The sequence below is a fragment of the Poecilia mexicana genome, unplaced genomic scaffold (assembly GCF_051168715.1).
Source record: "Poecilia mexicana isolate PSO_F unplaced genomic scaffold, ASM5116871v1 scaffold_2, whole genome shotgun sequence".
NCBI classification, from domain to species: Eukaryota; Metazoa; Chordata; class Actinopteri; order Cyprinodontiformes; family Poeciliidae; genus Poecilia; species Poecilia mexicana.
Window position 1 is genome coordinate 28,134,203 of NW_028263371.1, and position 23,632 is coordinate 28,157,834.

At 40.6% G+C, this 23,632-nt stretch overlaps 1 protein-coding gene across 1 annotated transcript in view; it reads left to right on the plus strand.

The window, feature by feature from the left end:
- The window catches only part of LOC106926450 (interleukin-1 receptor accessory protein-like 1), a 30,086-nt gene extending 6,571 nt beyond the window's left edge, over window positions 1–23,515 (plus strand). The window contains exons 3-9 of the mRNA XM_088008124.1: window positions 365–497; window positions 2,075–2,145; window positions 2,689–2,732; window positions 4,629–4,797; window positions 9,240–9,386; window positions 13,893–14,063; window positions 19,704–23,515. Coding sequence (XP_087864250.1) covers window positions 365–497; window positions 2,075–2,145; window positions 2,689–2,732; window positions 4,629–4,797; window positions 9,240–9,386; window positions 13,893–14,063; window positions 19,704–20,431 — 1,463 coding nt within the window. The 3' untranslated portion in view covers window positions 20,432–23,515. The remainder of the gene's footprint in view (window positions 1–364; window positions 498–2,074; window positions 2,146–2,688; window positions 2,733–4,628; window positions 4,798–9,239; window positions 9,387–13,892; window positions 14,064–19,703) is intronic.
- Window positions 23,516–23,632: the final 117 nt, after the last annotated feature.

Sequence of the window (23,632 nt, forward strand, 5' to 3'; positions counted from 1 at the left end):
TTATGGTGGGTTAGAAGTGTTACAAAGGTGGCTTGAAAGAGGGTTCAAGAGTGTTTCCAAAGTCTGAGGGCTTTTCAGGGAAATTAGAAAGGACCTTTGATGGTTCGACATGGATTGCATAAAGATCTGGAAACGGTGGCGGAAATGGATCCACTGTGTTTATGTTCATCTGAGAAGGAGAAACTTGAGTGTTTAATTATGACAACTTGAGCTATTCACAACTACTGGTCGAAGCAGAAAAGTTTTCTGCTAATGTTCTTTCCTATCATTAGGAAAAAGCAGCAGCTATTTTCCGAAATGTCTTTAACTTTGAAATAAATGAGCAATATTCTCCATCTCATATCCTGCTTGTTGTTCCTTACAGGAAGTCCTGTCAACCTCACATGCAGCGCGTTCTTCGGCTACAACGGCGACGTCAGCCCGCTTATCTACTGGAAGAAGGAGGACAACTTCATCGAAGACCTGGATGAGGAGCGAATTCAAGAGAGTGACATCAAGTAAGCACTTCAACACCTGCCTAGGTGTTGTGAGTCTAACAAGAAGATTTAAAAAACAAAAAAAAATAGAAAAGAAACATGTCTTAATATAATTTGTCCTGCTTTCTGAAAAGCTTGGAAAATATATCATAAATTTATGAGGCACTTCTTATCTATTTATGTGCATCTGAACTTGTAAATTCCTATTTAAGCCCAATTCCCATAACTGCTGGATAATCCATCAACACTCTGACCCGCATCTGTTATAAAACTGATGGTCATGAATGCTTCATGCGGCTGTTTAATAATGCAGAAAGCCATGCATTCTTTATCACATGCAGTACTGTACATATATGCATAGTTAAGACATGCTCCCATTGATTGTGGCAGTAATGGGATAGTAGCTCAGCCCTTTCCCATAGCGGTGGCCTCCACCTTTCTGCTCACATTTCTCATTAGACATTCATTGCTTCCTTGAACGTCACACACTGGTTAAAAAAAAAAACCCTCCAGTTAAATCTGCTGGGATCTTCTGGGCTTTAGCTGCATTCAAGTCTCAAGGAAAATCCATAATTCTGATATAACATTTTTTACTTATTAGTTACTTTGAATCGACAGTGTCTTAGATGTGCCTCATAAGAATATCTTTTTCTGTCCATTTAAGAGAAATTGAGTTTTGAGTTTTGATTAGCTGTACATCATTTTTGCCAAAAAACTACATGCTTGAGTTTTATTTATGGACAAAACCATAAAAAATAAACAACAGAATCAGTCCTCTGATCTTTCAAATAAAAAAAAAAAGCTTTTATTATTGTGAAGATTTTTGCTGCTGGTTCATCATTGAAATAAACCCATCACGCACCCTTTCATGTCCCGCTCCGACTGTACCCTCACGACCCATGCATATGACTGGAAAGTCTCTGTTGTCGACAAATGCCATCTAATGAAAAGGTTAACTGTAAGCAGCATGACAAGGCTGGAAGGAGAGGTAGCAGCCCAGTCTGTGACCTGGCATTTCGAGATGTCTCTATTAGCCTGCTAGCTTGCTCAACCCAGCTCTTAGTGGTGCTTTCTGTTGTGAAGGACGCCAGGCCAATTAGAGCCTACAGGATATAAGGGGGGCGGTGGTGTTGGTGGGGCTGGCAGGTGGCAGAAGTGGGTAGGTGGTTTGATAATGATGAGAAATACTGAGGAGAGAACTGCATGTGGTTAGAAATCTGCTTTGAGAAGACAGTCAAATCAAGTAACAAGGGAGAAAGTAAATGTTTGACCCTGAGCGGCTGTGAAAAAGTATGTTAATGCGAGTGATCAACAGTGACCAGGCTTGTATGCATATTGTGGAGGCTCAACTTCGAGAGTTTGAAACGCTTACTTTAACTCTGCCACTGCACGATGCTGTCTTTCAGTCGGAGGTATTATTTATTTTTATTCTTTGCTCCCATTTGAGCATGCACCACTTCAGACCCTTTCCTCTGACATCACTCCGTGAGCTTTTAGCTTTGAAATGGAAATGAATCACACGGGAGCACTCCCTGAAGGGCCGCCTGTAATACACGAAATGGAGCTTTTGGCAAAACATCACACCTCCGATATTCCAGGTTGATGCAGATTTTTGTGGCTGGTGAAGAAGACTTCGTGATGTCTAAGCGTCGGACAATCAAAAATGGAGGTAGCACTGCAGAAGTTTCAGTCGCTGGTGCTTTTCTGAGCTATTTGACCTTCAGGGTGATGAGCACATACATTTGAACCTGCTTCTTTTTCATTTATTCATCAAAACCAAGATATCTCAGGCTTAGAAACAAACGATACCTGACTTGGTAATCCTGTCCTAATGCTTTGTTTTGATTGCTGTGGTTTGATTCAAATTAAATTTTGTCAACACTGAGATAGCAAGGGACAAAAACAGGTAATAAGAGAACAGTAGCTCTGGAGGTATCTGAATTTGATGATAGTTTAACTTTTAATCATGCACAAAAATAGTGTTTAGGAAAGAGTTGCAACTGGAAAACAAGTAACTACAAATACTTTTGTCATGCAGCGTGGGAAAGTGTTTGATGGGAACTTCTGTAACCTACTCGGACATCACAGGTTTTTCTGTTTTTAAACCACTGCATATTGCCAGAACCCAAAGATATGAAGACAAATCACAAACCTGAGTCCATCCCGTTTTTCTCCTGAACTCGTTCTCCTCTGGTTTCTTTAACTTAACCAGCATCCTTGACTTTCAAGCGCATCGCCTGCCAGGTTTTGGCGTGGGTGAGCTTATGCTGCGTGCCTCCTCCTTTCGTGGAACATTTTTCTCTCTAGAAAAGACTTTCACCAACAAGAACGATAAATTCTGTTTTACTCTCCCCAGCTCCTATTGCTCCACTTCAGTCTATGTTGTGTCACACACGGCTGCTGCCGTAGTCTTTAAAAAGCCATCAGTTGGACTCTGTGTCCCAACCTTGAGGTGAAGTCCTGCGTCACTGCCTCACAATGTGGAACAATGTGTTCACAGGAACCAAGAAAAAAAAAAAAAAGGCTAAATTAGTTTCACACTCATGCTTCTATAACCCAACTTTAGTTGCTCCCATTTTTGTTCCTCCACAAAAAGCAGTTCTTCATTATTAGGTTTTATGAGCAGCTTGCACATGTAGCTATAAAATAATTGCTTGTAATGGTCCCTCTTTGTATATGCTCAATAAAAGAAATTCACTGCAGAGTGATATTTTCTGTGGGATTCCACTTATTAGCCACATTTTGTGCAGCTAATGTAAGACATTGCCATGGCAGCGGCGGCCGCATTGTAGTTTGTCCTCATATATACCCAGCGCTTCACAATCTGCTTTATTTAGTCCGTTCATTGATCAACAAGAATGAGATGAGTTTTCATATGCAAATGCCCTGCAGTAGGCAGGAGATGAATGCCTAAGTGGCACTCACACCTTTTTGCACTATTAGCCCCATGCATCATTAAACAGAAGTTTGAAATAGCTGTAATTTCTTTGCAGCCTTAAAAAGGTTATCTGCTCATACATATTAGCTGCTCTTGCACCCCCGCAGGTAAGATACTGCTTTTTCTGTGCTAATGTTTTCTTGTTTCATGCCTTTTCCCCCCCCAAAAGTTTATTATGATTGCTTTTACAATATAAGATGGTGTTGGTTTGTTTTTGGAACTAATTCTGAATAATTAACAAGACGTCCTGCTGGAAACCTCAACAATGTTTTTATTATTATTATTATTATTATTATTATTATTATTATTATTATTATTAGGTTGTTTAAAAAGTAACCTTTGTCTCCGGTTACACTGCCCTTGAAATCCTTTTAAACAGACATGTTTCCACATTTTTTATTTATTTATTTTATCAAACCCACATCTACACTGTAACAAATACAGATCAGTGTCCATGTGGAATAATTTACTGCATTAAGATGATTTTCAATAAGTGAAAAAAGCTTTTGAAACCATCCTGAACCTATGTGAAAATGTCATACCCCGTTGTGAATTCATGAATCAATTGAGATTAATCGTTTTCATAAAGTTGAGTCCAGCATTTTATAATAATTCTTAGCTGGTTTCTGCCACCAGGTAGACCTGATAAGTATTTGACTTGAATGCAGAAGGAAATCCAAAACATCCAAAACATTTCAGGAGCTCTGCCTGTTATTGAAATGCGAATATGCCTGGTATGAAAATTTATGAGGTCAGAATATATAGATATTCTGATCCACACACTGCTGCTACATCTCAGATTCCTCTCAGGGAAACCTCTGTTTGTCAGAAAGAATCTGATTTTTTTTTTTTTCTTAAATAAATCATAGCTGCCTCTTTATCTTATTTCTGTTTTTACGGAGCGTCTGATCCAACATTGTTTGGAATCTGTCATCATCAAGCAAACCTGCAACATTTAAAGCACAACTTCTGCTCTGTGTGCTGCCTGATTACTCTGTTTTCTTCTTTTCATTCTTTTTCAATCAGACTCCTTAAACACAGACTGCCAGAAGCTGCTTTGATCTAAACCTTGCAGCCATTGTCTTTTTGGGGATATGTTTGAAGCATTACTGATGCTTTTTTTGAATCTTTGTTGTGTGTTTGTTTCGTTTTACTGACCGAAGGCGATGCAAAAAACAAAAAAATTATCATTTATGCTCAAACACAATATTTAGGAGCTCTGTGCTGCCCCCTGCAGGACAATCCGGGAGCACCTCGGAGAGCAGGAAGTTTCCATCTCTCTGACCATCGACTCCTTGGAGGAGAGCGACCTCGGCAACTACTCCTGCTACGTGGAGAACAGCAACGGGCGGCGGCAAGCAAACGTCAAACTCATCAAGAAGGGTGAGCCGAAACATCTGGAGCGTCGTTTTTTATTTATTTTTTTTTTAAACATAAATCAAACAAATGAGAAGACAGGCTTGATAGTTAGTGCTGTGGGAATTGACGACTTGTTTCCTGCCTTATTGAGAAAATAACAGGAAACTACAGCGGACAGTGCAAAAATAAAACATATTTATTCACCTCAGCTCCAAAAACCAGGCCTTTATGGTAACATTATACTTAACATACTGTCTGACCCCAACTAACACATAAAACATCACTTTGATCGCTACTTCTTTTATTTTTAACATTATTTCATGCTAATTTAAAACATGGATGCAGATTATTTTAGTGTCCTTACTTAAAATACGTTGGGGAATTTCTCTGCAGCCTTTAAGTTGTCGGTATAGAATACATTAACATAGTAAGATATTCCTCCTCTCTTTAAAGCTGGAAGCCTTGGATCTAACTTTGATGCCAGCCCAGTTCCTCTCCATTTGCTATATTAAAGGGGCTTATGCTGCATGCTGGAATCTGAAAATAAACTGCTGCAGATTAGCCTCTTCCTCGCAGGATGGAAAGACTGCAAGGAATCATCTCGTTTCTGTATTTTCTGAGTTGTTGTTTCTTTTTTTTATTTTGTGAGTGTGTGCGTTTGGTTTCGGTGCATTTTTTAAGACTGCTCGGTGTTTACATCACTTTTAAAAAGGCATCACAGTGTCTTCGGCTCTTGAAGCTCAAAGTGAATGTGATTATTTCGCTCGTTTGATTTGACATGCTTTTGGATCCCTCACACGGAAAACGCAAACATCGCCAGCAGCAGCGCACAAGGCCTCACTCTCAAGTCCTGATCCCCTCATAATGCAAGCAACATTAGCATATAGCGCTATGCTAGTTTTCAGATCCATTGAACTTTTTTCAAATTCTGTCTTCAGTGTAAATATTTTATGATTTCACATGGCACATTAGCACACAGTGGTGCCTTAAGTGTGTGATGGACATATTTCAACTGAGGGGCTTCAATTTGTATTCAACCCCCTTTATTCTGATACCCCAAAGAAAATTAGGGTATAGTTGGTGTTTGAACTATTAAAATAGGCAGATATAGGCTTTTTTAGGAGGTCCCAAGTATTTTAGCTGTTAGCAGGTGGGTGTGGTCTGTATCACCATGGTTACCAGGGTCAACCTGTCAATAGGACAAGTAACAGTTGTACTGGGATGTCTGAAAATGAATAGAGTCAAAGTATGTGTAAACTTTGAAGAAGTCCTTTGCAGTTAGAGGTTGCAAAGGACTTGAGACTTTGGAGAAAATTTGCAATCCAGCAAGACAACAATCCGAAACATTTAGCCACAGCTACATGGTTTAGATTTAAGCACTTTGATGTGTTGGCCTGATCAGCCCTAACATATACCGTTATTGACTACTTTGTGTTGTTCAATCCCAATAAAATATATTTGTATTCATGGTTTATAAGGGAGGGGTTAATACTAATTGTACAGCGCTTTCCTAATTTTTTGGACTGTTCTTCATCATTTCATGCTTCCCCCTCGTCAGAGAGAAGCAGAAAAAGAGGGAGAGGAAGTAATGAATAGCCCTCTTCCATGCAGCTCAATCATATCCAGTCTTTTAGTCGTTGGGAGCTAATTTGTCTTAATCTGTCCCTCTGCAGCGTTGCTACAATATGGATTCCAGGCAGGGAGGAATTTTCCTCCTCCGCTGTAATCTTTGCAGCTTGAAAAGCAGCTGGCTCCATATGAGGTCCACACACTGGAGCCGAGAATCAGGCTGCGCAAAAAGGCAGGCGGACGGAGGGAGAGGTGGAGAGGACATTGAATTAAATATGTGGTAGGAGTGGAGTTTTTAGCAATGCTCGTTAGCCGCAGCGCCTCGCTCTGAGAAATCAAGCAAATCAGGATGATTGCCAGGACCGAGAGGAGATCCAGCTGAGCCCAGAGGAGGATGGTGAAACCTGTAGTCACGCTGCCTCGAGTTTGTTTGCTTTTTCTCTGTCTTTTTTTTTTTTTTTTTTTTTAACTTACGCACTCAAATGCCCATTGGTGAGTTCAGATGGCTGAAGGTCATCAACAGACAGGCGTGATGAGGCGGAGCAGGCCATGCTCGTTAGCTTTCAGGAACATCATCCCTCATCATGGGAGCTGTCAGCTTGAAATCCACTGCAGGGAGGCGAGCATCGCTCACCACAAAGAGGTTAAACGCGCACCAGTGATGGATCGCGACGCATGGGAGAGTCCTCTCCGTCCGTGGTTAGGCGTATATGCAGCGCTGCGGTCAGCCAGGGAATCTGTGACCCGTGGCTAGGAGGAAAAGTTGAACCGGAATGTCATCAGACAAAAGTAAGAAGATCTGAAAGAGAGTCATGATCAAACCTGTCAGAAATGCAGCAATCAGATTTCGATTTCCAGTTTTGACCTGCCAGTAGCACTTTCAGTGAATTTTGATCTCTATTTCAGACCATGAGCGTTCAAAGTCGGTGTTGCCAGCATGGCCTCTTTGTTTAATTAAAGAGTATTCAAACTTCTACATGAGAAAAAGAAAAGCAGCAATGAATTTGAAATCTTTTCAGATCCTTTCGATACGTCTTACCACCCAGACTCATACGCCTTTACCGTGCCTTAAGAGTGAGGAAGCCTCCACAATGCTGATTAACTTTTGAGCCTGATGTGTAATTTCTTGTGGGAGTAAATGTGGTTTGAATTTTTGATTTTCCGACTGAACGGTCAGGAGCGTTTGAGTTGAAAATTGTCCGATTTAGCAACCAGACCATATCTGGGTGCCTCTCTACAAACACTGACCACACCGTCTCCTATCGTTGTTAAAGGCATCACCGACATAATCTAAAGTAATGTACTATAAAACCAAGAGAAGATCTCTGAAGATCTGTTTCACTTCTTCATGAGGTCCTGCCAAGCTGCTCCGATCCGTCAGGTGATTCAGCAACCACCTGAGCGCTTTGCCGTTTTCACAGCTTTACACACACGCGCAACCAATCTTCATAAGCTTGGCAGCGCAATCTGTCACGTGCCATTGTCGCACCGGTTGCCCCGGCGCGAGTTTTTTTTATTATCCGAGTCGAGCCAGGAGGCTTTAAATGACAGGCATAGGAGCAGCTTTCTGCTTTCATTCGGCTCTGAGTTATGTGGCATCCGAATCCAATCAAGCCAGAATGAGCAATGTTGGAAAGATGGAGAGGGGAAACAAGAAAAACTGACACAAACACAGAGTGAAGGGGGTTGCGGCCCCGGTCGATGCATAAAAAACACTTTCACAAACACGGAGTCCTTTCCCATTAGCCGCTGGCGCCTTTCTTATCCGTCATGATGGCATCGTGTGTTACCTTTACATCGATTACGTTTGGATCCGCAGCTGTCGGATGCAAATGCGCTTGTCTAAAGGAGCAGAGAGAAACCATCAGGTGGAGGAAACGACTGAGAGGAGAGGCTGTTGGATCTCAAAGAAGAAAACTTTATTTTCAGCTTAAAGAGAATAAAGAGTGTGTTCACGCCGTTCAAGCAAACTTGAGGAGAGCATGTAAAGTGGAAGCTTTAATTGTCAGAAATAAAAGGTATCAGTTATTTCTTCAGTGGCTTTATTTTGTTATTTAAGAGGCTGGTAGACTTGAGCAACTTGATCCAAGGATCAGGAATGGGAAATTGAGTGCACATTTTCAATCCAGCCAGATTTTTAGGTTTAGATTTTAAACCTGTCCTACAGAGACTCCAAAGCTGAGTCAATGTTGCAATACCGCTATTATTTTTTGCACAACTTAAGCGTCTCTTATGTTCTTTGATTATGGTTCTGATGGTTTTCAGAGTTTCTGAGCAGTAAAAAAATGTTCAGTAAGTGACTGAAAATAATTGGACGATTTAGGATGACACTTTGAGCTTTGAGCTTACAGGAGAACAGAGCTAAATCCCCACCGAGATCAACACAAAAACATGATGCGAATCTGTTATTTTTTAAGAAGAAATTGTATGTGGAATTAAATCAAAAGCTCAAGGTTTGCCTATTAAAAATTGGAGACTTTTCAACATTTTTAAGCTACACTGAGAAGCTATAAACTAAGGGCAGTGCGTTCACTTTCCTGTCACTTTCCTCATTTTCTTTTCTCTCCTTAAGTTCTTCTTGCACTCACTGATGACAAATACTGACACACAACACAAACACATTTTCTGCCTACTTTTATGCTTCATTCAGAGTTAATCACATGGCCAAAAATGAGAAGAAGAAAAAAACTGAAGAAAAGAAAACTGTAAAACTTGCATCTTCAGAAAGAAATAAAATGTTACTGATAAAGACATTTAAGATCAATTAAATTATTTTAAAAGCATAAGCTTTTCTTTCCTTCTTTCTTGTGTTACTTTGCTTTAAATACTCAAATATTGTTTTTTTTTGTTTGTTTGTTTTTTGGAAATACCAACATAGAAGTGTTTTTCTCTACCAGCTGAGCTGATGTACACAGTGGAGCTTGCTGGAGGTCTGGGGGCCATCCTGCTGCTGCTGATCTGCCTGGTGACCCTCTACAAGTGCTACAGGATCGAGCTCATGCTCTTCTATAGGAACCACTTTGGCAGTGAGGACATTGATGGAGGTAAGATACACACGCCATCACCTGTGTGATTTCTAAAAGCCCCTCGCGTTGCTATAAAACCACTTTCCCTTCCCAAAAACAGGAACCGAATCCCAGTCGTGACCAGTGTCGGAGATGCTCCGACGCGCAGATTTATTTTTATTTAGAAAGCACCTGGGCTATTTATCAAGTCATAAAGCCGCAGGTGGCTCCATTTTTATGCAAATGCGGCTTGAGCTCGAATGACTCATTGGCTCCAACTGAAAAGCCTTGCATAATTTCATCTAGTTCTCGGGTTTAGGGAATCTTCTTCACCTTCTCCCGCTGGAGCGGTTAAATAAAAACTGCTAAATATTCACTGTGCTGTCCCCCGAAGAGCAGGAAGCAACTCACCAACCACCGACTGATACAGAATAAAGCCTCGGTTTTCAGCGTACGCACGTCATGTTACTTGAATAATGTTAACAGCTGCAGATTTTCTTAAGAAAAACAAACTGAGCGGCTTACACGGTCGCACAAAATGAAGGATTCTTAAAAAAAAAAAATGAAGGTTTGGGGGGCAATATATTGTGCTAAACACTCACTATAAAGCAAATCAAAACACTACCCCTGTGCCAGACAAAAACATCAACTCTCAGACCTCATCAGCAGTGGCAAAATGAAAAAAAATAAACTTTGATTGGACCTGGTGGATGAGTCTTAGCTTGAGAATGCATCAAACTGAGACAAGGAGCAAGTTTTAATTTGATTCCCCTGTAATGAGTCTCTGTAGGACCAGCACAGCAATGAATTCAGGAGGAATGAGATTAGCTCGGAGAGGCTGCAGGGTTTTTGCAAAGTGGGGGAGAAGAAGCAGCTGGAGAGTTACATTTGATAAGAGGGAGAAATATGTGTGACAGTTTATTGAACGCCGTTACCTCTGGCTTTGTTGGAACCCCAGAAAGAAGAATTTTGGCCGTTGAACCCGAAGCCAAACAGTTGTCGTCTTTAATTGGGCTACAAGAGCGAGTGCTAGGAGAGAGAGAGAGAGATAAAGAGAGAAAGATTATCAATTTGTTCCTTAGAAGAAGGGGATCAGGTCCAATGTCGCACGGCACTCCAGAGATCCCTACGCCGTGGTCTGATGGATCTCCACTCTGCCTGCCACCTGAGAGTAGCAGTTTCCTGTAGATAAGTGCAAATGATTAAACGGGACTGTTTAGTCTCTCAGCGTAGATAAGGAACCAAGATCCCATCTACACTGGGATGAACTTTTTCACATTTTATCACATTACAATTAAAACGTATTTGCCAAGATTTTAATCTGGTTGAGATACATGAAGTGAAATGAAAATGATGATATAGATTGAATGTGAACATACATTTCTAATTCTAACTCTGACTCAAACAGGGGTCATTGTGATGCTTTTTGTAGGGTTGAAATGATTAAGTGGATTAATCGTGATCGATCGATTATTGAAGCAATCGTCAACTAACTTAGCAATTGATTAATAATAATCAAAGTAATAATCAATTAATCGGTTACTAAAATAATCCTTAGTTGCTGCTCTAACATTGTATGAAAATGCTTAATCGGTTAAAGGAAAAGTCTGTAATCCATTTTTTTTTATCCGATTAATCAATTAATCGTTAGAATAGTCTAGGGATTAACCGATTACTAAAATAATTGTTAGTTTCAGCCCTGCTCTGATGTTCTCCAACAAACCTCAGAAGCCTTCATAGAACTCGATGTGGAAAACCTCAAGACAAGAGCACTTATGCAACGCACCGTGGCATCTGCTAAACGGATACATATAAGATATATTTGCTCAGACTGGTACTCCTCATCAATAAAGGCTTCGAGCCAGTGCACAGAGATGTGGTTTTCTCCTGCAGAGCCCCACACGAGCTGCCAAGAAAGTGCCAGCATTTGATCGTGGCCACTCCAAGCACTAATTGAACGCCCTCCTCTGCCAGATGTAAAATTGTAAGCTGCGCGCAACAATAGGATGGACTGTCAGCTATTTGTCAGCGATGCAATTTAGTTAAAGAGCGCTCACTTGTCACATTGTGTGGGTGTCACCAGAATCAATAATAGGCTTCATGATGACAACAGGCGAGCTGGGCTTGACAAAGAGGTGGGAGCTCATCAACACTGCGCCATAAATACGAATGTCATCGTTGTCAAGGCAGCGAGGACTGATGAGGCTCCCTCGGTGTTAAGTACAGTTTGGAGATGCAAAGCGCTAATAGTTTTGTTGCACACATGGCGACTCTAATGCATATTAGATGTGCGTATGCCGCTGCTTATTGTCCGCGAGGAAAAGTTTGGAACAGCTGACTGTGGCTCCTAGATGTGGAGTTATAGAGTTTTATACCATTTTTTTAAGGCTGGTTGGAATTCTGTAATAAAACCTGATTTGTCTGAGCTTTAAACAAGAACTAATATGCTACACTTTTCTATTTAATGTTTGAAAGTGGTTAAGCTGATTTAGAACTGATACTTGTGTGATGAATGGCTGAGCTGCTGCTCCTTTGATATGTTCAAAGGACATGTAGACATGGAGTCTTCAAGTCTGCAAGAAAAGTAGGGACATTTGAAGTGAAAAATGATTAAAAGCCATATTTATCCCAGTCCCTTTGATTTATAGGTTTGCTATAATATCAGACTTTGAATGATTTAGTTTAAAAAAAACAAAAAAAAAAACAGAAGTTTTGCAAGGGAGTGTTGCAGCAGAAATTTACGCCCTCGACTCTCCTGACACGTTTCACAGGAAGTTCAAGAGTTCTCCGTTTAACTGTGGGCCGTCTGCGCACGTGCACGCACCTGAAGCGCACGTGAGGCGCGTCAGAGATACGTGGGCTTTTGGTTTTGTAGGTAGATCCCACAGCTTTCTCTCATAGTGACTTCTCAAGATGCTGGAGGGGAATTAGAGAAGGAGGAGGAGGGGGTCAGGCTTTCTCTCCTCTCTGTTTTTCTCTACCGATGAGTGAATCACCTCCACTAAAATAGCCCTTGATCTGCCTACACAGCATTTGTTTAAATGCTAGCAGAGAAAAAACAGAGACAGAGATTTATGCCTTGGAGTTAGTTATACTAAGTGAGGTTACATTTCAATTATTTTTACATGTCCCCGGTGCTGTAAAATGAATTGCACGTTATAAAAACAAGATAGATTCATTACGGGGCGTCATGTAAGAGTGGTGTGCACTTGCCAAATATCAAGATTACCCTCTGGGAAGTGAGTGAATCTTGTTGACAATCTCACAGCTCCTGAGAGAGGCTCAAGTGTAAAATGGAAAGGATATTAACGGAGGCGAAATGGAAATGCTGCTCTGAACACGCTCCATCCGAACGAGACGTGTATGTGGCTTGTGCAATAAAGCGGCAGAACAAGAGTCGAAATGAAGACGGGATCTTTGAGCTCCGAAATCTGCTCTTATCTTCTAAGATTTTACCTCTGGAAGGATTTCCTACGGCTTGGTTTGGGTGTGACAGGTGTAAATATCAGTGAGGGCACACTTTTGAAAAAAAAAAAAAAAATCATGACGATTATAATCCAAAAGCCACTTTCTGTCTGTACTCAAACACAGAGGTCGATGAATTCAATGGGCTTTTTTCTCTTTTATCTTTTTAAAATGGTGTTATAACACTTTTTTCTTTTTTGGTATGTGAATCACTCCATTTCAAAAGCCAAACCGAATAAAATCTTCATGACTGTTGTTGCAATATTTAATGTCTTTAACATGTTAAATAAATGAGACCAAAATCAAACTTTTTGGCCTAGATTATAAGTATTATCTGTAGCACAGAACTGTTCAAGTGTGTGCGCTTGCAGAATCTCACAAATCAAACATTTCTTTTACAAAATAAACATTAAATGTACACATTTCCAAAGCGTTTCTTGCTCATTTACAAACCACGTCGAAACCAGTGAGCAGGTTTAGGGTTGCGGCAGACACGCTCCAAGTGATTTGGTTGTTTTGCCGTGGAGTCAGAAGCCATCATCTCCGTTCCAATAGAAGCCCTGGGATATCTCCCCCTCTTCCGTTCTCCTGATTTATTTTTTTACTGTTGTGCTTTAAGCTTAAGAAGACACATAAACTCCTCCTTCCCCGGCTCACTTTCCATCTCCCAGCTCACTACTTTCAGATCCATCATCAATCTCCGCTTTCACGTGGGTGATGGAGCAGCGCCACGCGACGGCGGGGCTGAGCAGGCGGAGCCGGGCGTTTAGCTCTAATTTGTTTTTGCCTGCAGAGGGCACAATAGCCATCAAGGTAACATAATTTGTCAGTTGGGTCTGAGCTGTAATGAAAAGAGCTCGGATGGGCAGAGGTGCCCAGAGGTCAGCGGGATGGAGGCGCCCTGTCTCGATGAAAAACTCCCCGTGAATGATAGAGCTGTCTGCACCCGTATGAAAACAGATTATGAGCGTCTGAGGTGGAACAGAGTGTATTTATGGCGCAGTTTGAGTTGTATAAAAGCAATGATGGTTTGTATAACTCACTGATTTAAGCTGCCACTGATGGTTTCACTGCTTGCAGAAAACAAAGACTATGACGCTTACCTGTCCTACACCAAAGTGGACCCGGACCAGTGGAGCCAGGAGACCAGAGAGGAGGAGCGCTTTGCCCTGGAGATCCTCCCTGACGTCCTGGAGAAGCATTATGGGTATAAACTCTTCATTCCAGACAGGGACTTGATCCCCACAGGAAGTAAGCTCTCTCTCATGGCGATGTCAAGTTGTGTCCTATGTCTTGTGGCTTGGTGTTGCTCGTGTAGCTGTTGTCGGTGCGGTGGCGATGCCGTGTTTGTTGGCTTCTTGTTATGCGTTTGTGCCGTTGCATAACAAAGACATGAAAGAGCACCATCGGTTTTTCATTTCTGATCATCCCGAGTTTTTTTTTTTTTTTTTTCCTAACCACGAGCCCGACTGAGGTGGATCAGTTTTTTTGTTTCTAGGAGTGTTAAAACCTGATGAGGTCTGAATTTGACCATTTTTACAGAAACAAAAGAGACAGCTACCTGAGAAGTTACTTTTCAGTTTGCAAAAAAGACAAAATATAACTTTTAAATGCATGCTTCCCAAATTACACCTTGTAATCCCAGGTCTACGACTGGAAGTACAATAATCCAGGTTTAAGGATAAGAAAATACATCTAAAAGATTATCTTTTAAAATTATGTAAACTTAGTACGTTTCCATTGAGCATTGGAAAGATGGATAAAAATAAAGTTAGGCAGACTATTTTTAATTTCTAAACAAGTTTTTATATTAGATGTTGATAAAAAGTAGGAGCTTAAACCATGAACATTTTCATCATTTTTTTTTTTCAATATTTAAGAATTCTGATGTAGAAACATAAACTTGAAGTTTGAAAAAGTATTTTTCATTTTACTTTTGTTTGATTTTACGTTATTTTGATATGTTATCTTTTTTTAGCTTAATTTAATGGTTTTATTATTGTTTTATTTTGTTTGATCTTTCACATGCATATTTTCTGTATATTGAACAATATTTAAATCTTCCTTAGAGTCTTATGAGTCGTGGATATATATTTTTCCCCTCTTTCACACACACAAGATTTGAAATTGCATTTTAAGAAAGAGACCCCAACTGCCCAATATACATTTTGTGTTAGTATGTTAGCATGAAAATCTTTAATTTAATGAGTTTTGTTAATTAATTTCAACAAAAATACAAAATGCAACTGCAGTGGTTTACAAAAACAACACTTTATCGCACATGTTTGAATTTATGAATCATTTATTATCCACACAGAGTAAAATTTTACATTCAGGCTTAAATACATACATACATCTCTTGTAATTTTAGATAACTGTCTATTTGCAAGTTTCAGACAAAACACTTGTTGCCATCAACAAGCTGTACTGGCTGGACTTCTTCTTGGCAGAATTGATGGAGCTCATTTAAATGTGTTGGTTTCCTGCCACTGATTCTGCTTGCAAGCATATTTTCAATATGCCTGAGGTCATGGGTCATCCACAAACCTTAGCACCATCCCCACTTTTGCAGTCCAATTTCATTTACTAGTTTGTTTTTACAGAGAGAGGCGTATTTGGAGTCAACAAATGCCAAATAGTTAAACATTTGTTGGCTTTTTAGTTGCTTAAAACCAAAGAATATTGCACTGGGTTCAAAAAGCACGCGTAAAACAAACCTCATTAAACTCCAACAAGATGAAATTAATAAAAGCAAATAAGGAAGCAATAAACTCAAATGTTTTCTAAATTCATTGAGGTTTTGTTGTGCACTTCTTTCACTCCGAATGGTTAAAAAGAACAGAAATGCTGCTTGTGTATGAACACCTCTAAGCCCAATTATGCATCATAAATCAACTTTTGTGCGCACACTATAAATATCTGCAATCCGAAGAATAAAAAATAATCACCAAATGCTTCACCTGAAGTAGAAGACCAATTAAAAAGCAATGGAATATATAAAAAGCATGCGGCATGCAGCATTTCCAACGTGTTGCACCCAAAGTAACCTTCATTGCCTTTCAAACACAATCAGCAGAAGGTACAGTCCTGCTGATTAGAGTCCATATTCCAGATCCAGCTCTGCAAAGACTCTGCCTCTGCATGCTGCTGTGTAATGGTGTCAGCTGCACATTACAGAATCTCTTTATGCATGGATATTAGTGCATGTTTTACCACAGCATATTCCTAATGGAGCATCTCACCATGCCCCGTGCTTATCTTTGATTAACTCAATACACAGATGAGTTTGATAATATCATTATGCTGTTAGCCTCCATTTCAATACTTGCATCTGCCTGTCTTCCCCGCACATGCCGCCATTACTAATTACGCGTTCCGTCAGTGGCTTTGTGCCAGGGTTATAAACTGAATCTGTTTCTGTGATGCTGTGCTCGCAAACTGGTGGGAGGGGGGAAGGTTTGGGACTGCTGTAATATGGGAAAAATGGCATAAAAATGCAAGGACGGAGAGGAATCTCAACCACAGCTTGCCACCATTTCAGCCCGGTGGTGCTGCTGCTTTCTGCTTTATTGTTGCTACGCATAAACATTCGACTCCCAGTGGGAGCGTATTAGCATCCGAACAGTTCATATAACACAGTATAAGGCAGAGTTATGCATAAACAGAGTTTGTGCCTTTTGGGGGTTCGCCGTGTGTCAGCAACCCTTCTGAGTTTTGTTTTAGTGGCATGTCAACTCTGAGGAAAATTCAACATTTGGATCCCATGTGCGGTGGATCTAAAAAGTCTCCACACCCCTGGTAAATTGCCAATCTGAAACCAGAAGTTTTTCCACATGTAACGTCACATTTGTCCTGTACAATTCAGGCGAAAACACATTTATTAGAGGAAACATTAAAAGAAACATCCATAGCCTCCACTTTTTTCCATTCATTCTTTCTGAGTTCACACCTGACATCAGTAATAGTTAAAAAGAAGATTAACTATATGAAAATGTTTGATTTTCCAGCTGCTCTTCCCTTTTCTAGAGTATATGTGGAAGATGCTTTGGAATTATTAATTATGGTCGCACTTTCTTTGCATTAGAAAAAAAAAAAAAGATTAATTTCACAGGGGTGTGTTCACTTTTGAGAGCCACTGTACTTCCAGCACTTTCCTGAAGCGGAAGTCCTGGCTGAACTCCTACCACCTGCATTCCTCTGCGTTTTTATGCTTCATGTCCCATATTAAACTGGAATAAACTGCGCAGTGCGATTATCAAACAATCGCCGCCGTCTATGCACCAGTGGATAAATCCAGTTTATGCCAGGGGAGAGTCCCCACATCTCCGTCACTGTTTTCACCTGCTCACGAATCTTCTGATCACCCTTTAAATGTAAATATCTATTGTTTAGGTTTCACCAATGATCATTTCCAGGATGACACAAGACTACTTAGAGGTACTTTTTCAACCCAGATTTTTTTCCCACATGTGTTGACAACCAAACCTTTGACACATGCTGTGACAGCTGTTCATTTTTATTCATTTAACAGACAGAAAACTGTGGTTTGGCCAGAAAATGTTGCTGTTTTTATGAGACAAGCAGTTTGATGTGTGCATCACAAATCATAACCCAAACTCAATTAAACCCATACCACTTTGAGGAAGCACAATATTTTAGACCTGTTGTTGGAACACTTTTAGATTGTAAAACATAAATTTGTCCTTTCTGTTGTTCATAAACCATCAAAGCCTTAACTTTATTCACCTGTAAACAATGCTTTATGTAGCTCGCAGTTCTATATCACTCTGGTGAATTATATGGATGCTTAATCATCAATACGATCAAATTTATTATGTTGTTTAATCGTAAATGAAGTTCTATAGCATTGTATTTTCAATGATTGTTTTTCTGATTCATTCCTTGCTAACTTCTTTTTATCCATCTTGTCTTTGTTTTGTTCCTCCATCTTTCATTTCCTTTTCTTCCTTTTTATTTCCTCCATTGTGTCCTTTCTTCCTCCCTTTGTTTCCTTGACACTCTTTGATTTCTTCTTCTTTTCCTTCCTCTAGTCGCTATTTTTGTGTCCTTACTCTCTTCTTTGCATTTTTTTTCTTCATTTCCCCTAATCGTTTTGACCTGCACTATCGTCCTTCTTTTATCAGTTGTGGCATCCTTATCTTCCACCTTTCCTTTCGCGTGTCCATCCATCTTTCCCTTCCCTCAATGTCCACAGCGGATGTTTATTTTCAGAGCTATGATGAAGTGCAGAAACAATATGGGGACGTTGTGATTAAAAATGAGGGTAATCATAATTGTAATCATAAAACTTGATGCATCATCACACCCCAATGCGTTAAATGCTTTAACAATTTCTCTTTTTTTCTTTATGTGTTTTGCTAACAAAAGTTAGAGGAATTACTCTCCTGTTGTAAATTAATTGGAACTGCTTATTAAAAACTCAAAGACAACAGTGATTTTTATGAGCTATTTCACTAGAATATGATCTGTCAGATCTGAAGAGAGAAACATTGTATTCCCTTGGCTTTAGAGGGTGGAAATTTAATTTTTAAAGTTATGAATGGTTGGCAGGCGGCATCTAGAAACAGCAGATTTACAGTCAGTTAAAAAATCAAATCAAGCCACTCTTCATTAGCTAATGTAGAGTATCCATTAATCCTTTTTAGTTTGTTTTTTTCCCCCTCCTGATATACTACAGAGAAAACCCCAAAGTGAACTGGCTCAGACCTGGAAGTGGAGATTTGGCCTCAGGGTCCTGTTGAATTACAGCATGATGACCAATTACCAAACAGCACAGAGACTGGCTTGTCATGTTGAAGTAAAGGGCAACTTCAAACCCAAGTTTACTCTAATCGAGCTTCTCTCATTGGACAGCCTCAGGCGCAGCATGACAGAAGAGAAGCGGCTCACTCTCCGACGTATGCAGAGCGGGCCAGGGAGGGAATGTGGCGTTGGTTGGCGTAGCGACCAGCAGACACGCTGAGATATTACCAGGAAAAACGGAGTCTGGTTTTATCCCATCCACCTGCTGCCGACCCAAGCTCTTGTGGCGGCCAAGAAAGCCTAAAAGCAAGCATTAGCTGCGCGCACAGTCGTTCTCTCATGCTTTCGCTTTCTCCTGACACTCGGGGCAACATGTGAAAACCAAAAACACTGTTTGCTGCCCGATGACGCATCCATTAGCTGAAGTGGCTCCGCAGTAGCTAATGTAAACCCACGCCGTTTTCTGCCTACGTGTGGCCGAAATCTTCAATGTCTCGGTTTTGAATGCAGAGTACAGATGCCGACTGTTTTTTGTTTGTTTGTTTGTTTGTTTGTTTTTTGCCACCTCTGGGGGAAAAAATAAGAACCATAAAATGCAGTAGCGTAATCTCAGTGAACGGTTTTGGAAAACTAAACCTTTAAATTGTGTATAATTGTGGATAACTACATTGAATAATTACATATATCAAGAATTGCCCACAAAGTCACTTTAACAATTACTCATTAACTTTGGTTATTTTCTTGAAAAAAATCCATGAAATGAAATGTTGTATTTAATCTTTTCAGTGTGACTATACTATTTCAACTCCTCTTTGCAGGAGGTACTAACAACTGTGTTGTGTGTGGCTATTATTTAACACTCATTCATTTCTAAATGGTGGGATGGTTAAATCAGAGTTGTATGCTTGATAAAGTTTTGATAACTATAATGGAGTAGCCTTATAAAAACTTGAGGTGAGGCCAAAGAGAGTTCTTGTACCCTGTGTAATATTGTTTTTCACATTTGCATCAAAGTTTAGCTTTAAGTCTGTTTAGTTGATTAACAAACATAAGGAAGCAGAAATGATCAAATGCTTTTGAGTTTTCCGCCAAAGTGACGAATGTGTTTCTCTGTCTCGGTCGATCCAGCCTACATCGAGGACGTAGCGCGCTGCGTGGACCAGAGCAAGCGACTCATCATCGTCATGACACCCAGCTACGTGGTGCGGAGGGGGTGGAGCATCTTTGAACTGGAGACACGGCTACGCAACATGCTGGTGACCGGCGAGATCAAAGTCATCCTGATCGAGTGCGCCGAGCTGCGGGGCATCATGAACTACCAGGAAGTGGAGGCCCTCAAACACACCATCAAAATGCTGACAGTCATCAAGTGGCGTGGGCCGTCCAGCAACAAGCTCACCTCCAAGTTCTGGAAGCAGCTGCTCTATGAGATGCCCTTCAAGCGCATGGAGCCCCTGAGCATCTCCCACGAGCAGGTGCTGGACGTGAGCGAGCAGGGCGCCTTCGGCGAGCTCCAGACTGTCTCGGCCATCTCCATGGCAGCGGCCACCTCCACCGCCATGGCGACGGCGCACCCAGACTTGCGTTCGACCTTTCACAACTCGTGCCACACCCAGATGAGGCAGAAACACTATTACCGTAGCTACGACTACGACCTGCCACCCAGCGGCACGCTCCCGCCACTGTCCTCGCTAGGCAACCAGCACACCTACTGCAACATCCCCATGACGCTCATCAACGGACAGCGGCCGCAGTCCAAGTCGCCGCGCCAGCAGAGCGTGGAGGAGGGCCACGGCAACAACGCCATGCTGCCGCTGCTTCCCAGAGAGACCAGTATATCCAGCGTAATCTGGTGACAGAGTCGGTGCCGGGAGGGTCCGGGTCCGGACGACATCCGTCACAGGGGGGACTAGCCACTGGCAGTCGGACCCCAAATCCACCAGAGCCGGACGGAGCTGAATGGCACTAAGATACTTGCTGCTGTTACATTTGCACCAGGAGACAACATGTTGGGGAGGGGCGGGAGGGACGGAACATCAGACACAGTGGACAAAACCGGAGCTGAAAACTTCTTGTTTTGTTTTAGTCTAATAAGAGCTTTTATTAAAGTTGAACCACAAAAGAGGGGAAAAAAAGAAGCAAGGAGAACATTTTTTTGTATGCCTGTAAAAACACTCAAGTAACACAAGCCAACACTTGTCCTAATTTACCGCGAGAGTCGAGGAAAACAGGGTCCTGTACATACGTTTTTCTAATTCTTTGTAGCAACAGTGTTTGGGACTTGTTTCTTTATGTTTCCTTATCACTTGGGAATCTTTATTTTCCTTGTTTGTTTTCAGTTTGTACTAAAGTGAAGCAATGGCCTGTAAGATGTGTTGGTAGAACTGTTGTTACCTTTATCCTAATTTGTTGGCTGGTGTAGTTTCTAATGCTTTTGATGGGGTTTTTTATTTCTTGGGAGGGACAGTTTAGAGTCACAGCCGTCGGGAGAAGGCTGACATGTTATAGGTTTGGGCTTAACCAGAATATGCAAAATTTGGAGTCCAGACAACGGGACAGCACTGGCTTTTCAACTCTGATAATGAATGCTTTTGGGAAAAGAAGACTTATGGTGCTAGGCTTCACATCTCTATCTCGTCACAGCGACATTTCCTTTTAAAGAGCAACCTTGCTATTTACCTTAACAGAAGATTATATCACTGAAAAGTAACTATGTGTATTATTTTATGAAAAAAAAGAAAAGTATATTTTTGTAACTGAGGGATATTTGCTTAGAGAAGTTCTATGTATGACGTTTCTGATAGAAGCGACTGGGAAAACGGATTTAAAAAAAAACAAACCGTTTTGTTATGTGGAACTGCTTAGCTCACAAAAATCACTCATTAATGTCTTTTATTGTTAGATGATACAAACAGGCGAAGTCGGGGGTTTTGACATTTTGAATTCACTCACAGCTCAGCAGACTTTTTTCTATCACATTTGTTGATTTCATTGTCATTGCAGCAGCTCGCCGCCAGTTTAGTAGGGATGAATCTACCGATGATGTCAGCGCGGGTGAAGGAGAAAGCCATCGTCACTCAACCCAGTTTCCACAACAGGACCAAACAAGGCTGTCCAGGGCTAAAATCATTGTCTCAGTTATCCATTTCCTGCTAAATGAAAGCCCTGTTTGTTTCCCATCCCCTCCCCAGGTGAGTTCTACTCCCAGGGTTCTCACGTTTCCCTCCAGAAGGCGGCACTCAGTGTTCCCTAATGTACAAAACATCTACAGTGCCTTGAAAAGAGTTCACTCCCATTGAAACGTCACATTTTGGCAACCACAAATTTTTATCTTTGTTTTTTTTTTTTTATGCAATTTTATGTGAAAGAGCAACACAAAGTAGTTCAAAATTGTGACGTGGAAGGGAAAAAAAAATTCTGGATTCAGTCCCCACAGCATGATTCTGCCACCACCATGTCAGGGTATGGTCAGGGTTTTCCACCATGTAAAGTTTTGCATGTTGGTCAAAAAGAGAGCCTTCTTCTACAAGTTTGTGGCAAACTTTAAATCGGACACCTTATGACCTCTTTTCAACAACGCCACACAACTGATATTGTTCCAGGTAAAAGACTACAAAACCTGAGGTGCTGAACTCGAAATACAAATAGAAAAGGAATGCAAATGCATGCCACACATTTAAAATTTTATTTGGAAAGAAAAAGTTAAAAAACAAACATCTCCACCCACTTCACAATTATGCAACACTGTGAGTCTCAAGTTACATGAAAAGGAATTTGTGGTTGTAATATGACAAAATGTGGAAAAGACTCTTTTGCAAGGCACTGCAAAACAACTTTCAACACCAACCTCATGAAAAGTGTAAATGGTTAAATATTTACAAATTAACTTGAGATAGAGTTTAATTTAATAAACAACTAATATAAGCTAAATTGTATTTAAAACTAGTAGCATTTTAGAATGAAATCCTTCAAAATGAAATATAATGAATGACGCTAATGAAATCCTGGTTTATAGCTAATAGCAAAACAACTTTAGACCAAAGCAAAGGTAAATGGAACAGACCTCATCCACAAAAATCTGTTTACTTCCCATCCTGATCGGTACCGCTCCATCCAGTCAAGATCACGTCTCCCGTGACAACGACCCCGTTTCCTGAATCTGCCTGTGCCACATGCCATTTCAGTTCTCATAGGAACTAGCTTCAGCATCTCAGACGATTCATTTTGTGCCATGAAATATGCAAAGTGATGAATTTGTAAGAACATAAATGAAAAACCGTCATTTTCCCTCCTCTAATGTTTTGCTTTCTAATCTTTCTGTTGTGTAAAATTTGAGAAAAGGCCTGGGTTGTTTTTTCGTTTTGTTTTGTTTGTGTTTTTTTTTAAAATAATTTATTGAGGTGTAAGTCAGCATATTTGCATTTGAGATTTTTTTTGTTTTGTTTTTTTAATCAGAGCCTTTATTTCACACTGTTCCCTCCATGGAAAAGCGAAGTACTGATGTGTTCAGGAGCATCAACTCTGAACAGAGACCTCAGATATGGCAAATGTGTAAATAAAACCTTTACAATATTCAAATGAAGACAATCGAGCCATACTCATGGAACCTGCTGGTCATTATTCACAAGGTTTCTCAGAGTGTAACCACTAATCCTCACTGGAGTCCAACTCCGACGTCTTCTTTGCTTTGAGAGGCTCTGTGAATATGACGACAATAACACTTTGGTTCATGATAAACAGAACATTTGTGGTGATGAGGCTTTGATTGGAAAGGTCATGACGTTGGTTGATATTAACGAGAATATATAGCACAGTTATTCCAGGCACTTTCATGACTTGAGACGATGTCTCTGTTTTCTGATTTATTTTCTATTATGTATCTGCAATGTTCATTAAAAGAGATACTGTTATTAATAATAAAACCACATTTATGGTGATGGCATTCCTCCGTCCTGTATGTGATGTGCTTGGACAAGAGCGGGAGTGACGTGTTCATTTGGTAAAACGAACAAAAGTAAACATCCAGCTCTCCGTGTTTATGGAGCGGCCCCGTGGAC